The 24,687-nt window shown below is 47.0% G+C and overlaps 2 protein-coding genes across 2 annotated transcripts; both read left to right on the forward strand.

The window, feature by feature from the left end:
- Positions 1–3,981: 3,981 nt before the first annotated feature.
- LOC146342773 (olfactory receptor 10G4-like) lies at positions 3,982–4,896 on the forward strand. Its single transcript, XM_084807980.1, has one exon. It carries the CDS (start codon positions 3,982–3,984, stop codon positions 4,894–4,896), a length of 915 nt encoding a protein of 304 aa, XP_084664106.1.
- A 15,532-nt stretch (positions 4,897–20,428) lies between these two features.
- On the forward strand, positions 20,429–21,367 carry LOC146342774 (olfactory receptor 10G6-like). The gene has a single exon (XM_084807981.1). It carries the CDS (start codon positions 20,429–20,431, stop codon positions 21,365–21,367), a length of 939 nt encoding a protein of 312 aa, XP_084664107.1.
- Positions 21,368–24,687: the final 3,320 nt, after the last annotated feature.

Consider the following 24,687-nt stretch of genomic DNA (forward strand, 5'->3'; position numbering starts at 1 on the left):
CCTTGAAATGTGAATCAAGATGACGTTTCTTTTGGCCCTGTGAATCACCTGTTCGGACAAAGTTTCTTGTATCTTCCTCAGAAGTTGCAAACAGTGGCTCCTTCTTGATACCACAGAGCCACCACACAAGCTGTTGACTAGAGACACCCCAGATGTCTTATAAAGAAGACAGGGAGATCTTCTCTCAGAGTGATGCAGCTTTGCTGTGCATTTAAAGGTTAAGATCCAAGTGATCTGGTATTTAGTTTGACCACCTTGTTTGCAGTTCAGGTAAGTCCAAATGTTGCCAATTGGAAAAAAAAATCCCGTACTTAAGGAACTGATGTTCTCATAGATTGTCAACTGAGAGCCTGTGTGGTGTAGTGGATAGAGTGTTGGACTGGGAGTCAGGAGATCCGGGTTCTACTCCCCACTCAGCCATTGAACCTCACTGGGTGACTTTGGGCGAGTCACAGACTCTCAGCCCAACCCACAGGGTTGTTGTTGTGAGGATAAAATGGAGAGGGGGAGGATTGTGTATGCAGCCTTGGGTTCCTTAGGGGGAAAAAAGGTGGATATAAATGTAATAAATAAATAAATAAATAAATAAATAAAACATGCATGTGAGTTTGGTAGCACTATCTCTGCCACACACCCAGCCCAGATGGAGAATACGCTTGTTCTGTTTTGAGACGATACAGTCCAAATAGGAAAAAAAAATGGAAAGCAACACTTTCTTTGGAACAGCTTAGAAGTGTCAGGGTGGAAACTGAGCCGACAGAACCCCAGAGCAGTTCTGATTCTGAGGAGGATCAGCAATCCGTGGGAGAGGAGCCAGCTCATCCTTCACAGGCACAGCAGCTGGCAGAGATTCCTCCTGCCGGCATTTCTGAGATAGATAGTGATCCTAGCAGTGAGAAAATGTGGGAATGGGGCTTGCTAGATGCTCGACGCAGACGCAGGGAGTGACAAGTGATGGAGGGCGCGGAAAGGAGGCGTAGCACCCGTTTGGTGCACAAGCAACGGCCGCCTCCTGTGGACCCAAGGGAAAGAGGGAGGATCTCTCCCTAGCCCATAAGTTCAGGGTCTTCAAGTGACTCTCCTTCAAATGGGGATGAACTGCCTACTCGGAGCATAAGCTACTCTGCTGTTCCTTGCTTAGTTGCTGGTGATTAGCATCTGAAAGAGTCATTAAGTTGTAAAAGGAATTAAAGCTTTGAAAAGAATCCTTTTGTCTGTGTCTTGAGTTGGCTATTGGAGTCCACTGAAAGAGGCCGCCAGGGCGCTCCTGACAACAAGGTACAGCTGAAATAGATCACTTTTGTTGGCCCTCAGTCTATTCCTGAGCCCAGCTTGGTATCAGAATGGTAGACTCTTCCCACATGTACCTTGAGGGCATCATCTGAGGCCCTTCTCTGAGTGCCCCTGCCAAATAAGGCATAGGAGTCCAAGCATGAAACAAACTTTTCAGCAGTGGCTCCTCTACTGCGGAAGGCCCTCCCCAGGGAGTTCTGCCTGGCACCTACTTTAATGTCTTTTTCAGGGGAAGGCAAAGACCTTTATATTTCCAGTCCTTTTAATTTATATTGTGCTTTAGTAGAGTTTTTGTTCTTGTTTATTTGGTCAGTCGCTTCCGACTCTTCGTGACTTCATGGACCAGCCCATGCCAGAGCTTCCTGTCAGCCGTCGCCACCCCCAGGTCCCCCAAGGTCGAGTCTGTCACCTCCAGAATATCATCCATCCATCTTGCCCTTGGTCGGCCCCTCTTCCTTTGGCCTTCCACTGTCCCTAGCATCAGCATCTTCTCCAGGGTATCCTGTCTTCTCATTATGTGGCCAAAGTACTTCAGTTTTGCCTTTAATATCATTCCCTCAAGTGAGCAGTCTGGCTTGATTTCCTGGAGTATGGACTGGTTTGATCTTCTTGCAGTCTAAGGCACTCTCAGAATTTTCCTCCAGCACCACAGTTCAAAAGCATCTATCTTCCTTCGCTCAGCCTTCCTTATGGTCCAGCTCTTGCAGCCATAGGTTACTACGGGGAATACTATTGCCTTAACTATGCAGACCTTTGTTGTCAGTGTGATGTCTCTGCTCTTCACTATTTGATCAAGATTTGTCATTGCTGTCCTCCCAAGAAGTAAACGTCTTCTGATTTCCTGGCTGCAGTCAGCGTCTGCAGTAATCTTTGCACCTAGAAAGACAAAGTCTGTCACTGCCTCCACATTTTCTCCCTCTATTTGCCAGTTCTCAATCAAGCTGGTTGCCATAATCTTGGTTTTTTTGAGGTTGAACTGCAACCCAAGCTTTTGCACTTTCTTCTTTCACCTTCGTCATGAGGTTCCTCAGCTCCTCCTCACTTTCAGCCATCAAAGTGATATCATCTGCTTATCTGAGATTGTTAATGTTTCTTCCAGTGATTTTAACTCCAGCCTTGGCTTCATCAAACCTATGATGAATAAGGGCTATTTGCGTTGCCCTTATTTTCGCCGTAGTCTACGTAAATCTTTACGTAGACTACAGGGACCAAATAAGGAATGCAAATGGCGGCACCCTATGGGGGCCGCCATTTGCGTACACGCTTTTTTTTTTCAAAGTCACCCGTGATAGGCTACGTGACGATTATCGTAGCCTATCACGGCTGACTTGGGAAATCTAGCCGTGATAGGCTACGTAAATCGTTACGTAGCCTATCATGGGGTTTTGTTTTTGTTTTTACTTTTTTTTTTGCGGCCGGGTAGATGGGGCGCTTCTACCTGGCCTGAATTTCGCTGGCGAGGGATGGGGCACCTCCCCCCAGCCTGAATTTCGGCCGGGAGAGGCGGGGCACCTCCCCCCTTGCATGAACTTCAGGGGGAGAACCGAAGCGCCTCCCCCCCACCGCGAAGCAAGCTTCGAGAACAGGTAAGGGACTTTCGTCCATCCCTAGTTACAGGGCACCCTATAAATCAGAGGTAGACAACCCTCTCTGGATGTTTGGAACTACAACTCCCATAACCCCTATTGTATTGCCGCATTTGCTGGGGCAGATGGGAGTTGGTGTCCAAAACATCTGGAGGGTAGCAGGTTGCCTACCTCTGCTATTAATGGTACAAATATATAAATAAATTCCCCATCAATTTTGAACTTTGTTACACTTGAATCTACATGGTTGACTGTACGTGATTTGAAAGGTCTGTGAACACAGATCTCCCTTTGCTTTTTAAAAAACAAGCTCGCTTCAAAGCAGCTGCATATGGCTGCTAATTCGATTTGGGAAATGGTACTGCAGGAGATGGAGTTTAATCCATTCTTCCCATATGCCATGTCCTCTGATCTAAATTCCCCCACCCTCTGACAAAAGCTGATATTTGCCCCATGGGTGCTTTAACAACAACAACAACAGCAGTCAGAATAGACAATACTAGGCCGACAAACAAGTACTCTGATGTTGTATAAGGCAGCTCCCTAATTTCCTGATCATGGATTTCCTACATCACATCAGGTTTGGCCCTACAATGCCAAATTCTGGTTTTAAAATTCAACTTTGAGTGAATCTTAATTCTTGGGGAATAAAAGAAATGAAGGCCATGGTCCTCAACCAAGACATATCTGGGTCTTCAGCCAAGACATATCTGGGTGTATGTCAGCTGTTTCTTTCCTTCCAACAATGGCAACATGCTGGATAAAGGAATTTATTATTATACGACTCCATTTGCTCCATCAGAAGGAAATAGGGATGCTTACTGTCAACATTTAGGGTGGATGGGGAACCCCAATGTGCATACTGGAGTCCTTGCAGCCATAAAATGGCCAGATTGCAGCGTTCGCTTTTACGGTCACATTTCACAGCACCTAATAAACCCAGGCAAATCTTTGATGTGAATTATAAAAATGAAGTAGTAGATTTTCAGTCTTCAAGCAGTTCTGATGGTTTCCCCCTCCCCAACTTTTACCATTTCCTCATTCAGGTGTGCATTAACATCAACAACACAGTCAATCAGTCAATCAATCAATTCAGGAGCAGATGAAGAGAGCTAACGTCACTCTGGTGATTAAATTCACTCTCCTGGGTTTTTCTGAAGTACAGGGTCTTCAGATCTTATTTTTCACTCTCTTCCTAGCCATATACCTCTTGGCCTTGCTTGGGAATGCCGTCATATTTCTCACGATTTGCCTGAGCCCTCAGCTCCATTCCCCGATGTACTATTACCTCTCTGAACCATCCCTTCTAGATGTGTGCTATGCCACTTCCACCGTCCCGAAGATGCTGGCTGGCTTCATTGGTGGCTCCCAAAGCATTTCCTACTGGAGTTGCATGGCTCAGCTTTATTTCTTCCACTTCTTTGGGGGCACAGAAGGCTTCCTCCTCACTGTCATGGCATTCGACCGATATGTAGCCATATGCAACCCCCTCCGTTACACTACCATTATGAGAAAGATGGTTTGTGGCCAGTTGATGCTTGGAACATGTCTTGTCGGAACCTTCCATTCCACAATTCAGACTGTACTCACTTTCCAGCTCCCTTACTGTGGTCCCTATGAGCTTGAACACTACTTTTGCGATGTCCCGCCTTTGCTCAAGGTGGCCTGTGCTGACACTTCTCTAAACAAAGTTGTCATCATGATCAACGTTGGTGTGGTGGCCCTTAGTTGCTTCCTGCTAATCATGGGCTCCTACATCCGTATTGTCACCACTATACTCAAGATGCGCTCTGAGGAGGGGAAGAAAAAAGCCTTCTCCACCTGCACGGCCCACCTCATTGTGGTCCTGACCCTCTATGTGCCATGCATCCTCATATACTTGCAACCAGCCACGACCAACTCAGTTCAGAAAGTGATGGCTGTTTTCTACACTGCCATCACCCCGGCGCTAAACCCAGTCATCTATTCTTTGAGGAGCGAAGAAATAAAAAAGGCGGTGAAGAAACTTGTATTTTGACAGGTATTTTTGTGATGGTTCTTTATAGGACAATCTGAGATAGGTATTGGACAAATTGCAGCAGACATTGGTAAACGTTAGCAATATTTATAAATGTTAAGAGAATTGCAATTTTTATTAACATTAATAAAAAAAACTGAAAGTACTCTAATATCCCTATAATATCTAATAACTCTAGCCATTGTTACAATTCACTTTCTGGCTTTCCTTTTCATTGAAGATCTCTTTCTTGTTCCTTAAGACAGCTGGTGATGTGTTTTTCTCTGACTCATTCTTTAGCTGCAGGTCTCCCAATCTACCTGCTCCTCACAGTCATTCTGTCCCACATCATTCTCTCCACATCCAGTTCTTCACTGTCTGCAGTGCTCTCCAAATCCAGTTCCTTTCCAGTCCTACTGGCCAACTCAACTCCCTCCTCACCACATCAGGCTTAATTATCCTCCCTCCTTCCAACTGCCTCTTAACTGTTCCCCCTGTCCATCCTTCTCCTTCCCAACATTCCATTACTGTAGCAGGTGCCACATTTTCTTGTAGAAAAGATGGGGAGGAGAGGGAGAGAGTCAGACAACAATGCGGTCAAGCAATCACTAACCATATTTTTTGACATTGTATGTTATTATAGAGGTTCAGAACCCCTAGCCTATGGGTCTTATCTGTCCAGCTGGTTTCCTTAATCTGGCCCACCACGAATCCATAGGTTCCCATCCCCTGGAGGAACCAAAGCATTACCTAAAAGGGTTGTCTGGCTCAGCATTATTTCTTTCACTTCTTTGGGGGCATGGAGGGCTTCGTCCTCACTGTCATGACATTTGACCTATACATGGCCATATGCAACCCCCTCCGCTACACTACCAGTATGAGCAAGATGGTTTGTGGCCAGTTGATGCTTGGAACGTGTCTCGTGGGAACCTTCCATTCCACAATTCAGAATGGCTTCATGTGGTGACCTTCATGTGGGGACATGAAGGTCACCACATGAAGGGGACATGTGGTGAGTGTGTGGTGACATGTGATGACCCATGGGGACATGTGGTGAAGAAGACATGTGGTGCCATGTGCTAACATGAAGGAGACATGTGGTGACCATGTGGTGACCCCATGGGGGACATGTGGTGACCTTTCTGACTGTTAGAGCAATACAACAATGGAACCAGTTCCCTAGGGAGGTGGTGGGCTCTCCCACACTGGAGGCATTCAAGATGAAGCTGGACAGCCATCTGTCAGGGATACTTTGACATTGAGCGAGGGGCTGGATTTGATGGTCTTATAGGCCCCTTCCAACCCTACTATTCTATGATTCTATGACCTTCATGTGGGGACATGAAGGTGAAAACATGAAGGGGAAATGTGGTGACCATGTGGTGACATGTGATGACCCATGGGGGACATGTGGTGACTTCATGTAGTTTTCTTCATGTGCTGACCCCATGGGGACACCAGGTGCCACACAAAGCCAGGTCAGCTGGTGCTCAGAGGAGTGTCTGCTCCTCCCAGCACTGGCCGATTTTTTTTTGTCATGCTGAGAGGCACAGAACTCCCTGCCTCTCTCAGGATGGAGAAAGGCTAAAATGGCTGGGGTGGTTACTTCAGTGAGTGTGCCACACCCACTGATGTCATTGGGCTGGGTGGAGGGCAATCCAGCTCCTACACATCCATAACACTGTGTTATGAGAATATTGCAGACAAGGGCATTGTCCAAGGGTGTGTGATGCAGCCTCCTTGCTGAAGTTAAGCAGGTCTGGATCTGGTCAGGAACCAACTGCCCAAGGCAATGTGTTGCTGCACCTCCAAGTTGGGTGTGTTGATGACGCTCAGTTTTTTAAGGAAGGCTTTGGTGAGACTGGTGATGGTGTATCTGCTGCTTACTGTTATAATATTCTACCATCGTTTGTTTTAAATTTGGGAAGAGGGTGTGGCTACTATTTTTATCGGGTGCTTTTAGAGGTTCTTTCTGTTTGGCTTTCAGTGTGTTTGTCATCTGCTCAGAGCTGTGGGAGTGGTGGCTAAAAAGGTTTCAAATGAATGCATGAATAAATAAATGAAAGCTCTGTTGCACGATTTTTGATGTCTGACATTTGTTACATACAAACACATGCAAACTCACTTCCCAAAACACATGATATTTCTTAAGGCCAGGATTCCCGGAAGCTCTGTAGCTCTCATGCTTCAGCCCCAGCCAGAACAACAAATCACTAACACCTAGTGGCCGTTATCACCTCATTATTGATGTATTATCGATTTATGTACCCTTTCCATATTTAAAAAAACCCAACCTCTTATTTCACACAGCATCCCAAGGCAAAAGTTGCATCACCAAAGGTTTGCACTCGTGCAGTCCTGTCTTGAGAACATCTGCTGGGAAAGTCAGGTTATAAAGTTGACAAATAAATAACCCGAGTGTAACCCGAGTGTCAAGAATGAAGGCCTGCTTTCTGCCATGAGAATAGGCCGGGCTGTCACCTCCGAATCAACCACCTGGAGTTAAGTGTTATCTAATGGTTTCTCGGCTCTGCAGCTCGAGGACAGCTACCCTGGAAGGCCCATACCTTGGCATGTGTAGGATAGACCAGTTAGCTTTATTATTTTGTTCTTGGGGGCGCATATAAAGGCTCTCTGCATTTCTGAGTATTTCTTGTACTTGTAACCTTGCTTGTAATCTCCTGTATGATGTACTATGTCTCCCCTTCCCTTCCACATTGTTCTTTCCCTTAATAAACTTTTCCAAACTTTTGGTTGGTGTTAGGGATGTATGGACTGTGTGAAATCCACTCTGTCTGTGTTTCGCAGATTATCAGGTGCCTTTCGTTCTGTCATCCACCCACAGATGGATGTGAATGTTGTTTCTTTGTCATGTGGAAAAATATGGAAATATTTATGTAAATTATGTAAGTATTTACATATGTATTTACATAATTTACCTCAGTACGTAACATTTAGTGTATTGTCCTCCATTCCATTCAACGTTTCCTCAGCAGAAATGTATTTTTCTACAGATTTCTATGTGTAAATTTTGGGAAAGTAAAAAAATCACCCAAAAGTCCACGGACTCCACATTGTTAGATAAAAAGTTCTTGCTTCTGGTTGAAAGAAAGGATGCCAGGCAGGCAGCAGTGGATCCAACACTATTTTATTAGTCGTTTTGCAAAACGGGTGCAGAGCAGTCTGGATCCCGAGCTAAGCGTGCATAAGTCTTTTTATACCTCCGCCCCCTATACATTTTTGCTAGTGATAAGATATTTTAACCGACTAAGCTACTAGCTGACACAGCAGAAGCATGACCTGCAGATGTACAATGAGATAATGTCGGCATGTTTATTTTTGTGATTATGCTTATGTGCCTGTCCTAACCATGTTTTACGACTTCCCTTTTTAACAAATGTACATTCCCACTGGACATGTGTCCGGTGGGCTCAATAATTATGACTAATAGCTCAAAGGTCTAGCAAAGAGCTGACAGCCAAAGAATAAGAGGACAATCTTTTTCTAACAATTCCCTCCTTTAAGTCTTTACTCATGTCTTAAAGCATTTTAGAACGGAGTTTCTTTATCAGCACAATAAAGCAAGAGCATTTGTTTTGACAAAGCAGTTTCAATTAATCGCTGGGATTTATAAACAAGAGGCGATTGTGGCTCCTGGATGGCTTCTTTGCCTGTGTCCCTGGCAGCTTCCGGGGGGGTGCCAGGGAGCAGAGGACTGTTGCCCGTGTCCTCCTGTTCTTTCTGGGTGACAGGACGAGGCAGGGGTTATCTAAATGGCTTTAACCAGCTGCAATGTGTCCATTTGCTAGAATCTACAAGTTTCACACATGAATGGCTGGTTGGTCCCACCAGGTAGGCCCTTCTCACCCTTCTTTTAGAGCTTCTTTATTCTACTTTTTCAACAACACTTTGTCTCTTGGCTGGAAGAGATGGATGGGAGCATCTAGCGGCAACCTCTGGAATGGGACGGAGTAAGCTCGTAGCTGTGAAAGAACGGACTATAGAGTAGTCAACTGGCCCCTCAACATCTGATCCCCCATTTCCCAGTTGACTTCTTCCCTCCTTCCGCATTGTACCCGGGGCGGGAATCTAAACATTAGCTCAAAGGGGGACAACTTTATGTCTTTTCTTGGCATTCTTTGAAGCTTTGTTAGAGCTATTGGCAAAGCCTCAATCTAAGTAAGCTTTACCCCTTGCTGGAGCTTGGTTAGGGTCTCCTTGAGACTCCGATTAGTTCTTTTAACCTGTCCACTCGCCTGGGGTTTTCAGGGGCAATGTAAGTGCCACTCTACTCCCAGAGCCTGTGCCAGCCCCCGTGTAATAACTGAGGTGAAGTGTGAGCCCTGATCGGACTCTATAACTTCAGGCAGGGAGAACCGGGGCACCACCTCCTGTAACAACTTAACAACAACAGTTTTAGCTTGGCAGTTTCTACATGGAAACGCCTCTACCCACCCTGTCATTTGACACACTATTACAAGCAAATACCTGTAACCCCTACATGGTGGCATTTCAGCAAAATCAATCTGCACCCTCTGGAAGGGATAATACACCCATGGTCGCCCTCCCCTTGGTGGAGGGGGTGCCCTGGGGGAATTAATTTTCTGGCAAACCTCACATGTTGCTGCTAATCGATGGGTGCGTACAGTTAGGCCAGGAGAGACGAACAGCCTCTTGCAATAGTTAATCATGGCTGATGCCCCAGGGTGTCCAAGAGAATGATGCACTTGCTCTAAGATAGCTCCCTGCAGGCTCTGTGGTAGGAGCAGCCTCCCATCTGTCATCTGGATCCATCTGTCGCCACGGGGACTTACTCTGTGTTCTTGCGCCATCTGTAACTTGGAAGGGGAGTATGCGGGGGGCTCCTCTCTTCTGGGTAAGACGAGAAATGTCCCTTGGATTCTTTCCTTGGCTGCCCTCTTTGCGGCCTTATTTGCCCTTAAGCAACTCAGCCAGCCTCTTGCCACGACATCAAGGACCTTGGAGTAATATCCCACCGGCCTCCAGGAGGGGCCCTTTTGCTGGCAAATTACTCCCTAGGCTACGCCTTTATTCTCATGCACATAGAGTCTAAATGGTCAACTGGGATTTGGTATGGCTAGGGCAGGTGGCAACACAAGGGCAGCTTTGAGACTGAGGAAAGACTTATTCATTTTTTTTTTAGTCCATTTCCATTTATCTAATTTATTTTTTTGCAGCGCCTCATACAGCGGTCGCACCGTCTCCCCATCCATGTAGACAAGAGGGTGGGCAGCTGGCTGGGGTTGAGGCACATGGAGATCCACCCAGGAGGAGATTTTATATCCCACAGAGTTGCGTCAGGGCAGGGCCCCTAGAGGTCTTCATCACCAATGCCCTCAAAGGCGTAGTTGCCATGGAAGTTGTTGGCCCCAATGTCAGCAGAAGAGCTGGAGTGGCTGATGGCACGCAGACTGACGGAGCCCAGTTTGCTCGAGACCTTTGCAATAGACTCCCTGCTTGCATCAGGAGAATCCAAAAGAGGGGAAGCCGTACTTCTATCCTTCCGTCAGAAGTGAAAGCAATCTCAATTTGGAGCTTAGTCAATAAGTCCCTTCTTAACAATGCCACCGGACAGGAGGGGTTACAGACAAAGGCGTGTTCTAGGTGTGTTTTCCCAACCTTGGTGAGCAAGGGACAAGAAAGGGGCACTTGGGTTGCCCTTCCCTCAACCCCCATTATGGTGGTAGATCCCCCACTTCCCGTTGGTGGTTGGCTAAGGGGGGAGGATGGACAGGGCGGCCCCTGTATCTACAAGGGCATTGTAGGAGCGGCCCCCAACTTTAATTTTGACTATGGGGTCCCGTCTTGCCTCAGAGATAGCTAAGAGGGGGCCGGGCCCCGGTCTGTCTTAGTCTCTTTCTTGTTCATGCAAAATCCTTTCTGCCCCTCCCCCCCCCCGCACCCTCCTCTCTCTCTTTTTGCTTCAAGGCTTCATAGTCACGCTTCTAGTGCCTAATTTTCTTACAGAAGGCACTCTGGTTTCTTCTCAGGGAGGACCCCTCCCTCCCTCCTTTTCTTCTCTTTTTAGCTCCTCCTTTGTCGGGTCTGAGAACCACAGCAAAGAGCTTTGCTTGCCTCTTGTCTTTCATAAACTTTCTGAGCTACCTCTACTAAAACACCTAGGTCAGCCGCCAATCCTCTCTCAACTTTCTGCAACTTCTTTCTGATGTCTTGGCAACTATTTCCCACGAACTGAGTTGTGAGAATCTTTAAATTATTTGGGTCATTCAAGTCAATATCAGTATACTTGGCGAAGGCTTCCCTTTTGTCTCTCCACCCTTTTAGGGGGCCCTTTCCTGTGACGAGGGTCCCCATGTGTCCTCTAGTATTTCTAACTTTTTTTCAAGGGAATTTAGACGATCTTGCAAAGTGTCCTGGAACTCAACTAGAGGGATGGGGTCCTCTGGCACCACTTCGCGAGAGGTGTCCTCCTTGGGGGCATTTGGCCGCCGAGTGGGCTCCTCAGGAGATGGTGGTGCATGTAACGGGCATGGTCGCCCTGCGACAGCTGTCCCATAGGGAGGAGGAAGCAATGGGTCCTCCGGTGCCGTGGCCATGAACCTAGGTGGTCCCTCTTTTGGTGGTTTCGTTTTGACCACCATGGGAAGGGCCAGGGACATGCATTCAACAACCCACGGAGCGGGTCTGCCGCCAAGGGGTACACAAGTTGCCCATGAATCGATATAGGAGAACTGGTCTCAACTTCCCCTTTGTGTTACTATTATACGCACAACAGATGCCAGGGTTGGGTCAAAAGACCCCTCGGGTGGCCATTTGGGCTCTAATATCGGCCATTCCCGGGCACAAAGAAGGACAAGGCGATCCTTTGTCATCTTAGTTCCATAATCTTGCTTAAAATGTGACCAATTGCGCAAACAACACTCTAAGGGCATAGGGGACTCTTCTTCAGGCTTGGATTGGGACCCGCCCATGACGGTGGTAATTTCAATCAACAAGTCTTGCGCTTCGCCCTCCCCTGACCCAGCCCATCACTGGGGTAGGGAAATGCAGATCGGGGCTCCTCACTCGCTTCGCCCGTAGGCGTCTCACACAAGCACAAACACACCACCGTCCCGCGTTTATCCCCTAATGTATGCTGTTTCACTTACCCCAAAGGCCTCTTCTGTCCCGCCCGCAGCTGCGTCCAGCTGCTTTATTGATCCACTGCTGGTGCCTAAAAGGAGTGATCACGTCTCCCTCTTCCTCTGGCGTTGGTCCCCAAGCGCCTTCACCGCTGCCGACGTGAGGAGAAGGCAGTGTAAAACAACCGCCTGTGGCCACTTCTCCTCCGCAGCCCCTCGGTTCAGTGCAAAGGGGACGCGCCCCGAAGCAGGATCCGAGTCACGGCACCAAATTGTTAGATAAAAAGTTCTTGCTTCTGGTTGAAAGAAAGGATGCCAGGCAGGCAGCAGTGGATCCAACACTATTTTATTAGTCGTTTTGCAAAACGGGTGCAGAGCAGTCTGGACCCTGAGGTAAGCGTGCATAAGTCTTTTTATACCTCCGCCCCCTATACATTTTTGCTAGTGATAAGATATTTTAACCGACTAAGCTACTAGCTGACACAGCAGAAGCATGACCTGCAGATGTACAATGAGATAATGTCGGCATGTTTATTTTTGTGATTATGCTTATGTGCCTGTCCTAACCATGTTTTACGACTTCCCTTTTTAACAAATGTACATTCCCACTGGACATGTGTCCGGTGGGCTCAAGAATTATGACTAATAGCTCAAAGGTCTAGCAAAGAGGTGACAGCCAAAGAATAAGAGGACAATCTTTTTCTAACAGCATGGCCTGACCGGGGCGCTCCGCAGTAGATTCTGCAGGTTGGATTCTTAGAAATGCAGGCTCATTTTAACCTGTCTGGAATTTCTCCAGCATCCCTAGCTGGTGTGTGTGTCTGAATAACTTCAATGCTAAATTCAATGCCTATTGGCCAGGGTAGGAGGCTACTAAGTTATTGGGGGAATCCGTAGCCAGGTTTGGCCAGTCCTACCTTGCAGGGTTGTTGGGTCTAGGCCCAACTATCCTTCACACCAAGTCTTCCCATTTAACCCCAGGCAGTCAGACTTACTCACAGACCTAGACAGTGGCAAATCAATTAACAAAGGATTGATTATTACATACTAGGCAAATACCATGTTCCCAACAGAACATCAAGGCCCCCCCTGATAAGCCCTTTGCAGGATGGCCAAATCCAGCTGAGAAGCATAACTCAATGCATCATATCTCCACAGGCAGATTCATCCCAAATGTCACAGACTAGAGCTGTGCACTGATGGCCTCTCAAAATTCTCTAGCCTATTTGTGGGCAGAGAAATTGGGAGGACAATTCCTCCGAATTCCTCCGAATTCCTCCTAGGGGAGGAGAAATTCTCCAGCTGTTTCTCACAGATAGGGCTCCCTATTGGCAGGGGCTGTAGCACAGGTTATTTCATTTTTCCTAAGGGTTTTTGGTTTATTGCACTACTTCTGTAGGTGGCAACAGCATCAACTGTGTTGAGGCTCCCACTCTTCTGAGGCAGGATTTTGAATTTCTTTTGGTGGTATTTTTGAGCTTTCCTAATCACTGCAAGGTGGCCGAGGGCGTGGGTGTGTTTTCTCTCTCTGTTACACATCTTTCCATTGCTGTGTAGCCTCCCAGGCCACCTGCACTTCCTGAACTGAAAAAACCCCATGGGAAGAATGGCCTCATGACGCCTTCCTCAAGATGGCTTTAACTGAAGTGTTGGAAGCTGAGGAGGCTACAGGCTGCCGCAGAGATGACTGTACTGTGGCAGACAGGACACTCACGCACATTCCTCAGCCACACAAGAACCCCAAGCCCAACCCATGAGAATTTCTCCGAAATTTCTCTTGCTTCTAATTGCTTTTCAAAAGCAATTTATTTTCTATCAAATTGAATGAGAATGGTCAAAAAAACATGTGGGATAAATTTTCAGCACAGCATTATCACTGAATCTCATAGCAGTCACAAAAAGGTAGCAATATGGATTGCTACCTTTCTTGGCTCTGTCTTGAAGGACAACCCGTAGTAACCCAAGTAACCCGTCTTGGCTCTGGGAGAGGCAGGCAAACCTCCAGATTCCAGCTCTGTAGTAGCCACCAGGTCCCAGTCTGCAATGACTGATTTCTCACTCCTTGAAGAAAAATGCTCTCTCGGCTTCTGCTTGGAGGCAGTCTGCGGCCATGGTAGGGATGTCAGAGAATTCCGCCACAGATCTCGGTGAGGCCGAATGCCAGTGCATTCAGCCCCCCGAAATCTGTGGCGGAACGAAGTCCTCGCCCCCCCAACCCACGAAAGGCACACAAAATGGAGCACTTACCTGCTGCCGTCCACGATGACTTGTGAGTGGCGGCTGCCCTGCGGCCGCCATTCACGTCCTCATCATAGCCGTGATAGGCTGTGTAAGTATTTACGTAGCCTATCATGGCAAACCGAAAAAACAACAACAGCATACGCAAATGGCGGTGGCTACGGCGGCCGCCATTTGGGTTCCTTATTTTTAGCCGTTTTAGCCTACATAAATATTTACGTAGGCTATTACGAAAAAAAGGGGAACACAAATAGTGTAGTGGGCGCTATTTGCCTTACTTTTTTTCCTGCCGTAATAGCCTACGTAAATATTTACGTAGGCTAAAACGGCTAAAAATAGGGAACGCAAATGGCGGCCGCCATAGCCGCCGCCATTTGCGTACGCTGGTTTGTTTTTTTTTGGCTTGCCATGATAGGCTACGTAAATACTTACATAGTCTATCATGGCAGCTTCGCAGGATGCAAATGGCGGCCGCAGCAGCCCATCCACGGCCGGAACTCTAGCTGCAGACGGCCTTGGCTGGCGGCTCTGCGGAGCCGCTGTGGAGCGGAGCCAGCCAGGGAAGATTCCGGGGGGAGGGACGGAGCGCCTCCCCCCCCCGAATCACATCTGCGAAAAGGTAAGTGACTTTTGTACATCCCTAGGTCTTGGCAGAATTAGCACAGCAGTCTTTCTTCTCCGGAAAGCACAAACATTTACGATGGCACTCCTCGATTCCTTATTGTAGCCTCTCACACTCTGTCCATAAACCTCTTCTTCTTCCAACACCCTTTCTGAAGAAGAACTAGCAATAACTGCAGGAATGCATCCCCCCTTTCCTTTCTGCCTCAGGGCTTTGGCTTAACTGCACACCTGCTCATCCTAATGTGGATGAGCACACCCACATTAACGCCCAATTAACTCCTATTTGCTGTTTCCAACTTCAAGGACTCCATCTGCTACATGAGAATAAACTAAGAACCAAGGTAGGTGGCAGCTCTGTGTATTTATTTATTTATTTATTTCATTTATATTCCACCTTTTTCCTCCTTAAGGAACTCAAGGAGGCATACATAATCCTCCTCCTCTCCATTTTAGCCTCAAAACAATAACCCTGTGAGGTAGGTTGGGCCAAGAATCTGTGACTGGCCTAAAGTCACCCAGTGAGCTTCCATGACCGAGGGGGGACTAGAACCCAGATCTCCCAGCTCCCAGTCCAATACTCTCGCCACTACACCACACTGGCTCTTAGACATAGAATGGCCCCAGTCATGTTGAAAGAGGGCCTTCTCAAACTGGGGACTGGTAACGAGCAAGGTAGCGCAGGGCTCAGTCCTGGGCCTAGTGCTCTTCAGCATTTGTATTAATGACTTGGAGGACGAGGTGCAGGGAATGCTGATCAAATTTGCAGATGACACAGAATTGGGTGGGATACTAGGGATGGACGAAAGTCCCTTACCTGGTCCCGCAGCTTGCTTTGCGGTGGGGGGGAGGCGCCCCATCCCTCCCCACCGAAATTCTGGCTGAGGGGGAGGCGCCCCATCCCTCCGGCCGCGAATCTCATCTTCTGCCAGGACGCAAATGGTGGCGGCGGTAGCCGCCGCCGTTTGCGTCCCTGCAGTCAGCCATGATAGGCTACGTTAATCCTTACGTAGCCTATCACAGCTGACTTTGGGGGGGAAAAAAGCGCGTACGCAAATGGCGGCGCCCATGGGTGCCGCCATTTGCGTACGTGCTTTTTTTCCCCCAAGTCAGCCGTGATAGGCTACATAAGGATTTACGTAGCCTATCACGGTGTTTTTTGAAAATCTAGCCATGATAGGCTACGTAAATCTTTACATAGCCTATCACGTTTGCTTGAGGTTTTTTTTTTTTTACTGAGAAATGGCGGCGGCGGCAGCCGGTCAGAAGACTGGCTGCTGCCACCGCCGAACCGCCGCCAAACCGCCACTGGGAGCCGCCAGCGCCCGGGACATTTGGGAAAGGTAAGTCCCATCCCGGGGGGGGGGGGGTGGCGGACCGTTTCTCCACTAATTTTGGGGGGCCGAATGCGTTGGCATTCGGCCTCCCAGAGATTCGTGGAGAAATTCTCCGCCATCCCTATGGGATACCCTGGAAGACAGAAGCAGAATTCAAAGTGATCTTGACAGGCTGGAGTGCTGGGCAGGAAACAACAGAATGACATTTAACAGGGATAAATGCCAACTTCTGCACCTAGGAAAAAGAAACCAAATTCACAGTTACAAGATGGGGGATACGTGGCTCAACAACACAACAAGCGAGAAGGATCTTGGAATTGTTGTCCATCACAAGCTGAATATGAGCCAACAATGTGATGTGGCTGCAAAAAAGGCAAATGCTATTTGGGGCTCCATTAATAGAAGTATAGCTTCCAAATCCTGGGAAGTACTAGTTCCCCTCTACTCAGCACTGGTTAGGCCTCGTCTGGAGTACTGCGTCCAGTCCTGGGCACCACGCTTGAAGAAGGATGCAGACAAACTGGAGAGGGTTCAGAAGAGGGCAACAAAGATTATCAGGGGACTGGAAACAAAGCCCTATGAGGAGAGACTGAAAGAACTGGGCATGTCTAGCCTTGAGAAGAGAAGACTGAGGGGAGATATGATAGCGCTCTTCAAGGACTTGAAAGGTTGTCACAGAGAAGAAGGCCAGGATCTCTATCATCCCACAGTGCAGGACATGGAATAATGGGCTCAAGTGACAGGAAGCCAGATTCTAGCTGAACATCAGGAAACACTTCCTGACTGTTACAGCAATATGACAATGGAACCAATGACCTAGGAAGGTGGTGGGTTCTCCCACACTGGAGGCATTCAAGATGAAGCTGGTCCTGGACAGTCACTTGTCAGGGATGCTTTGACTTGGATTCCTGCAATGAGCAGGGTGTTGGACTCGATTGTCTTGTAGGCCCCTTCCAAACCCACTATTCTATGATTCTGTGATTCTATGTGTATGTGTTAGGGATTTTGGAGAAATCTGCCACAGAACCAAATGAATTCGGATTTTCATGAATCCAACCCACGGATCCCACAGCTGGCCAGCATTTGCTCTGTTGGGTGGGCTCTGTGGACTTGTTTTCTAACTTTCCCAAATTTTGGGCAAATTTCGTGGTAGAAAAACACACTTTTTTTTTTAATGACCAAAATGTGCATTTCCCCTATAGGCTAAAGCATGAATATGCACATTTGGGGGGAATCTGTGTGCATTTTTGGAAATGAAGAAAAAATCAGATTCCATTGATGGGTGGACGATGGAACGAAAGGCCCCTGACAATCTGTGAAACACAGACAGAACGGATTTTACACAATCCATATATCCCTAGTGTCTGTGTCCAGTCCAAATCCAGTTTAATGATAAAGAACCATAAGAAAGCAGCAGGGGCCTTGAAGTTGCCCATCTATAGTTAGTGCCTGGACAGCAGAAGGAGGTCATTGCCTTCTCCACTATGGTGTGATGTACTGTATTTCTGTTTTAATGATAGCCATTTCTAAACATGCACCTATCTGTATAAATCATCTTATGCAAATGTGTGTCCTCTTTTGTCCTCTGCTGTGTGATGTGCAAATGGCCACCCTACTTAAGGATGGACGAAAGTCCCTTACCTGGTCCCGCAGCTGTTTTCGGTGTGGGGGGGGAGGCGCGCCATTTCTCCCTCCGAAATTCAGGCCGGGGGGAGGCACCCCATCCCTCGCCGCCGAAATTCAGGCCGGGGGGGAGCGCCCCGTCTCCCCGGCCGCAAAATAAAAAAGTAAATTGAAAAAAAAAAAAAGTGATAGGCTACGTAACCATTTATGTAGCCTATCACGGCTAGATTTTCAAAGTCAGCCGTGACAGGCTAGGTAAATCGTTATGTATCCTATCACGGCTGACTTTGGGGGGAAAAAAAGCGCGTACACAAATGGTGGTGCCCATGGACGCCGCCATTTGCGTTCCTTATTTGGGCACGGGTAGTCTACGTAAAGATTTACGTAGACTATGGAGAAAATAAGGGCAACGCAAATTAGTTGCCCTTATTTTCGCCATAGTCTATGTAAATCTTTACGTAGACTACCCGTGCCCAAATAAGGAACGCAAATGGCGGCGCCCATGGGCACCGCCATTTGCGTACGCGCTTTTTTTTCCCCCCAAAGTCAGCCGTGATAGAATAAAACCTAGCAGCAATGCAGAAATTTAAGATACAGATTTAAAATGGGGAAGCTAAAAGCCTAGAAAGCTAAAATGCTAAAATGCCTGGGAAAATAAAAAGGTCTTCACCTGGCACCAGAAGGAATGCAATGTAGGTGCCAGGCGAACCTCACTAGGGAGTTCATTCCATAGCTGAGGTGCCACGGCAGAAAAGGCTCTCCTCCTAGTAGCCACCCGCCTCATTTCCTTTGGCAGGGGCTAATGGAGAAGGACCGCTGAGGATGATCTGAAGGTCTGGGCAGGCACATATGGGAGGAAGCGGTCCTTCAGATAACCTGGCCCCAAGCCGTGAAGGGCTTGGAATATTAATACCAGCACTTTGAATCGGGCCCGGAAATGGACTGGCAGCCAGTGCAGCTGGAAAAGTACCGGCATAGTATGAGCTCATTGGCCAGTCCCTGTTAACAATCTTGCTGCCCTATTTTGGACTAGCTGAAGTTTCCGGACCATTTTCAAAGGCAGCACCACTCTTAAGTAGGGTGACTGTATCCATATAAATACTATGAACGTTAACAGGGTGGTATTCTACCTTTGCCTTGTCAACAGAGTGGTCTTCATGCTGAGTGATGATACTTTGCCTCCACCCCTCAGCTGTGACTCCAGAAGCCCTGGCTTGGAAAGCACCCTCTCCATTTCTTTATTTGGGTACACCAGACAGGATCTCACCATCGCAAGTACTTTGTTGTTCCGAGGACATCTTGAGTCAGCACAGGAAGAATCTGTTGAATTCCCCATCTCATAAGCTGGCGTGAAATCAGAATATAAATCGGAAAGCTGTTGGAGGATTTCATGCCTTCAACTCCATTTCATCACTAGTTTGTATGGCAAATATTGCCAATTATTCGCTAGTTAATGAAGATTTTAACTAACTCTCACTTGGGTCTGCCAATTTATTTATTTGGAAAACAAATGAAATCCCCATTGCTAGCTGTGGGCGATCTTGAGGGAAACAGATGAACGAAATGGGAAATGATGGTGATAAAGCATGACGACATCCATTGCCCTGATCCTGATGCAACGATCTACGAGGGCTGATAGAATGCCAGAACCGGTTGGCAAAACACACAAGACAGAGAGAGGTTATTATTTTCACCTCAGCATGGTTTCTGAAGGGGCACACGTTGCCTTCTGAGCAGAGAACTTGAAACTGGTTCTTTTGGAAGTTGTATTAAAGGGATGTGATGAAGTCAGCTTGTTGTTATTTTCTCACCTAGGCATTGGCCTTTGTTAGAGAGTGGTGGCTGCCCTGAATTGTTGAGAAAGAACAGCAAGGGGACACTCCAGAGTACTGCAGTACAAATTAACGGTAGCTTCAGCCTCTGCAAGCTTCAAAACACTCTGCTTTGCACCAAGTGGAAAGGTAAGATGCTATGGGCTGGTTTGGATGCAATGCTAATGCCAATTACAAGAAGAAGCCTAGCCTCCCACACAGTTTGTGGGGCTTCCCTTCCCCTTCTCCTCCAATATGGCCATAAGGAGGAGTTCAGAAGCATATTGTGGTCAACCATTGTTAGTGGAGACAAACCAACTTTAAACCATAGATTATGAGGGTGGCTCATTTTCACTTCTTAAGAATGACCATAGTTTAAGGTGCAGATCACATGCTGAAGTGTGGTTAATCTAACATGGGGGAAGAAGTTTCTGATTTTTTTCAGAAAAAAAGTTTTTTTCTTTGTGGCCATAGCAGAGGAGGAGAGGAGAGAGGGCAGTGCATGAGGCCAGGCTAAGATTGTGTCCATACATAATGCTAAGCCATGGTTTATGTTCACCATAATTTGTTGCTTTAGCCATGAATTACCTTGCAAACAGCCAACCAACTGGAACTTTACTAACTTAAGTCCCACTGATTTCATTCGGTCCACTCTAAGTATGACGATATCTGGATCCAACCTCAAATGTTTTATTTCACAGAACTTACCCTTATTTGAGCAATTGATGTGGCATGCCAACTACATCTGTCCTTTGTATTTTGCAGACTAATAATTCACATCATAAAGGTGATCCCTGACTCCCCAGCAGACTGTGCATGAATGGAGTGTGAAAACCGATCAGGACTGTATCATTTTGTCATAGTTGGGTTCCCTTACCCCCATGAGCTACGTGTCCCATTGTTCCTCTTCTTTTTGCTCATCTACCTGCTGACCTTCTTAGGGAACCTCCTGATCCTTTTGGCTGTGGTGTTTGAACCCCAATTGCACAAGCCCATGTATTGGTTCCTTTGCCACTTGTCCCTCTTGGACATGACTGTCTCCTCTGTGGTGGTACCCAAAGTAGTTGCTGGATTCATAGAAGGTGGAGGGGTCATTTCCTTTGGCGGCTGTGTGACCCAGCTATTCTTCTTCCACTTCCTGGGCTGCACAGAATGTTTCCTCTACACTGTGATGGCCTATGACCGCTTTCTGGCCATCTGCAAGCCACTCCACTATGGCACCATCATGAACCGCAAAGCCTGCCTTTGCCTCTCCTTTGGAACCTGGTTTGGGGGCTCCTTGCACTCCATGATACAGACCACCCTTACTTTCCATTTGCCCTATGGTCATGGGAACCAAGTGGGTTACATCTTCTGTGACATCCCAGCTGTATTGAAACTGGCCTGTGCCAACACAATGCTCAATGAGATGGTGACCTTTGTAGACATTGGCTTCTTGGCCATGACCTGCTTCCTCCTCATCATTACATCCTATGTGTACATAATCTCAGCCATCCTGAGGATCCGTAGTATTGAGGGGCGCCACCAGGCATTCTCCACTTGTGCTGCCCACATCACAGTGGTGGTGACTTACTATGTCCCTCTAGTGTTCATCTATCTAAGGCCAGGGTCTCAGGACCCACTGGATGGAGTGGTAGCTGTGTTTTACACCACTGTGACTCCACTCCTGAATCCCATCATATATACCCTGAGGAACAAAGAGATGAAATGTGCTTTAAGAAAGCTGTGGGGCAGGAAGATGTCCTCACCAGTTGAATGACTCACTGTGCATCCAACAAGATTTCACTGGCCATTCATTGTGCTTGTGCACAAAATGGGCATAACACTTTGTTGGCGCATAATACAAGTCTTTCCATTTTCCAGTGGGTCATGAGGATAATTCCATGGTGAGGAAGCACTTGGATGACCCAAATAATGTTTCTTTTTTTAATGATGATGATGATATACGTAGATGTCCAACCTAAGCCTTATCTCCTATCTTCCCTACCAATACCCATCTTAATTTCTTCTACAATGTTCCAAATAAAACACCATAAATACATATGGTAATGGGCCTAAATGTGAATATATAATCATAAAAATCCATTCAGACATTGACATAAAAAGTAATAAATAGTCCATTAATCATCATTAAGAATCATAAATGGTCATAAATATTCAACAAAGCAGTATACAAAATCATATTTTGTATACTGGAGCCAGTGTAGTGTAGTGGTGAGAGTGACGGACTGGGAGCCGGGAGATCTGGGTTCTAGTCCCCACTTGGCCATGGAAGCTTACTGGGTGACTTTGGGCCAGTCACAGACTCTCAGCCCAACCTACCTCACAGGGTTGTTGTTGTGAGGATACAATGGTGAGGAGGAGGATAATGTAAGCCGCCTTGAGTTCCTTGCAAGAGGGAGAAAGGCGGGATATAAATGCAATAAATAAAATAAATAAAATAATAAATAAAATATTTAAATAGTCATTAAGGGAGTAACCATATCAATTGTGCCCTTGCTGCTCAGAAGACCCCGGACCTGGAGGCTTCCAAGATTCCTATGCCCGGCCGGGCTGAAGTCAGCAGGACAGGAGGAGGCATGGAGGGGATCTTTGCCTCCCCGTCCTCTGCCTTTGTCAATTTTCGCTAGATGGGCTTTTCAGCCCATCTAGCGATGGAGCTTCAGAGCGGGAGGGAAGGAAGCTGGAGAAGACTCTGGATATTTCGTACCCCGGCCTCTCCGGTCTCCTTCCCTCCCAGCCCACATGTGGCTGCGTTCTTTTTAGGATCCGGAGACATGGACACACTAATGGGTGACTGCTACAGATATTTTCATTGATATGATTTGCAGCAGCAGTAGTAGAAGCAAAAAACAGCAACATGAAACCTTAGGAAAAATTAAAGGAGTTGTGGTACCGCCACTGGTAATGGAGAGCCCCTCCCCTAAAAAACTGTTGGAGAATGTTTCCTCCCCTGGAAACATTTCATGACATGATTCCCTCAGTTTCTCTAACCACAAATAAGGTGAAGAATTTTGAGAGGACATCTGTGCACAGCGCTATTAAAACTTCATCTCTTGGGACTCTTCACCTCAGAGAAGGGACTCTGAACAATCCTACAGTCCTGCAGATGCTGTCTAGGGGACATAGGATTGCTCCCTCCATCATGTTTATACATTCCTGCAAGGTCAAATGATTAGCCTTAGTGTGGGGCAAGCAGCCAGCACAGATAACTACATGACCAGCCCTTATTCCCAAATTGTTCCATCTTGGGCAAATAGCTAATTCTGAAAAAGCATACGAAAAGCATAATAGATGACTTCAAGGATTCAAGGCCCCGAGGGAGCTCTGTATATCACTAAACTCTTCGATATACAATTGTGTTCTGTTCATTCAGCTGGGTCACCAGCTACGGCCTCTCCTGGACAGGGATAGCCTGGCCACAGTGGTAACCTCAACGCTGGTAACCTCAAGACTGGATTACTGCAATGTACTCTATGTGGGGCTGCCCTTAAGGCTGTTCTGGAAGCTGGGGCTAGTGCAGAAAGCAGCTCGGCTGTTGTCAGGAGCTGCCCCTTTCCATCATGTAACTCCTTTGCTGAGGGAACTGCACTAGCTGCCTGTTTGCTACTGGGCCAGGTTTAAGGTTCTAGCACTAGTGTACGAAGCCCTAAACAACCTGGGACCAGGATACCTGAGAGAAGACCTTCTCCTTTACCAACTTACCCAGTCACTGAGGTCATCAGAGGGCATGCTCCTGCTGGTTCCACATGGACCTATGGCCTGATTGGAGTCCACCAGGAGAAAAGTCTTCAGTGTGATGGCCCCCTTCCTTTGGAATTCCCTGCCCCAAGAGGTCAGGCAGACACCAACATTGTGCTGTTTCCTGCACCTCCTGAAAACAGCACTGTTCCAGGAGGCCTTACTGAATGCCCCGGCTGTGGGCTGCTAAGGTTTGGAGGAGCCGAGAAAGTGTGAGCCAGATCCAGGTTTACTGACAAGGAGACGTTATTGAGTACTTACAGCACACAGGCATACCCAATGGTTGGATCAGACAGCTTCTCTGAACCCAGAGCCAGGGGGTAAAATGGGTTTTATACCATACATGTTAGCAGTGAGGCAGCATGACAGAAGCAAGTGTTAATTAGTGTTCATTTGCAACTTTCCCAGCATAGAGTAACAGTGTTTATTCAGAAGGAAAACAATCAGAACTTTCCCAGCACAGACACTTGTAGCTTAGGCTAAACAGAGCCTCACTTCTCAGGCACATCCTAGGCCCTGATAAGATAAATGGTTCAGAGCTTGTTAGCATGGAATGTGCTGAGGCGGCGATATCGACCTTTGACTCATCTTACCAGCCAAGAGGCCCACTAGCATGAGAATTGCACTAATAATGAATCAAAGCAGAAAGCATTATGGATCTCTAGGCCCCTCTAAAACTATTCGTGACTTGGTTACAGGTCTGGGGCCATTACACTTACTTAATTGCCCAGTACGGTTTTTATTGGGATTCTGTTTTTTTTTTTTTAATAGCATAATTTGAATCTGGCATTTTAATCTTTTTATCCCTTTACTGTTTCATCTCTTGTGCTCACCGCTCCAAAATCTGTTCTACATATGGAGCAGTATATATAAATATTGTAAATAAAATAAATAGAATTTCCACTACAGAAGGGGATTTTTATTTTGGAGGTGTGTGTGGGGGGGAGGTATTGCCGCATGAGGGAAGGGAAGAGTTAACACTCCCCTCCCCTTGCCAGCTACAATCCCCCTTGAAAGCTGCCACATGAGGAGCAATTAAGCTGAAAGAAAAGCCTGCATTTGGCACCATGAAACTGATTTCGGCCCAGGCCTAGCAATGTCCCTGCTCCTCTCTCCTTCCACGTGCTTTTGTCTTCATTGCAACTAATGCTCTGTTTCTTGTTTTAATTTTCAAACTCCTTCTAACTGTGGGAGAATCTCAGTCAATCCTTGGGGAATATTCAGCAAAATGTCCTCCCCAGTTTCCCTCTCTGCAAATAAACTGGAGAATCTGGGGTTCCACTGTGGGTTAGGGATGTCGGAGAAACCTGCAATGGAATCAAATGACTTCAGATTTCT

Source organism: Heloderma suspectum, chromosome 6, assembly GCF_057233095.1.
Source record: "Heloderma suspectum isolate Gila_16-S chromosome 6, 16-S_ref, whole genome shotgun sequence".
In the NCBI taxonomy this organism is placed as follows: Eukaryota; Metazoa; Chordata; class Lepidosauria; order Squamata; family Helodermatidae; genus Heloderma; species Heloderma suspectum.

Bases quoted from the DNA above. Each gene is read 5' to 3' on its own strand.
- LOC146342773 (XM_084807980.1), top strand. From the start codon at position 3,982: ATGAAGAGAGCTAACGTCACTCTGGTGATTAAATTCACTCTCCTGGGT.
- LOC146342774 (XM_084807981.1), top strand. From the start codon at position 20,429: ATGGAGTGTGAAAACCGATCAGGACTGTATCATTTTGTCATAGTTGGG.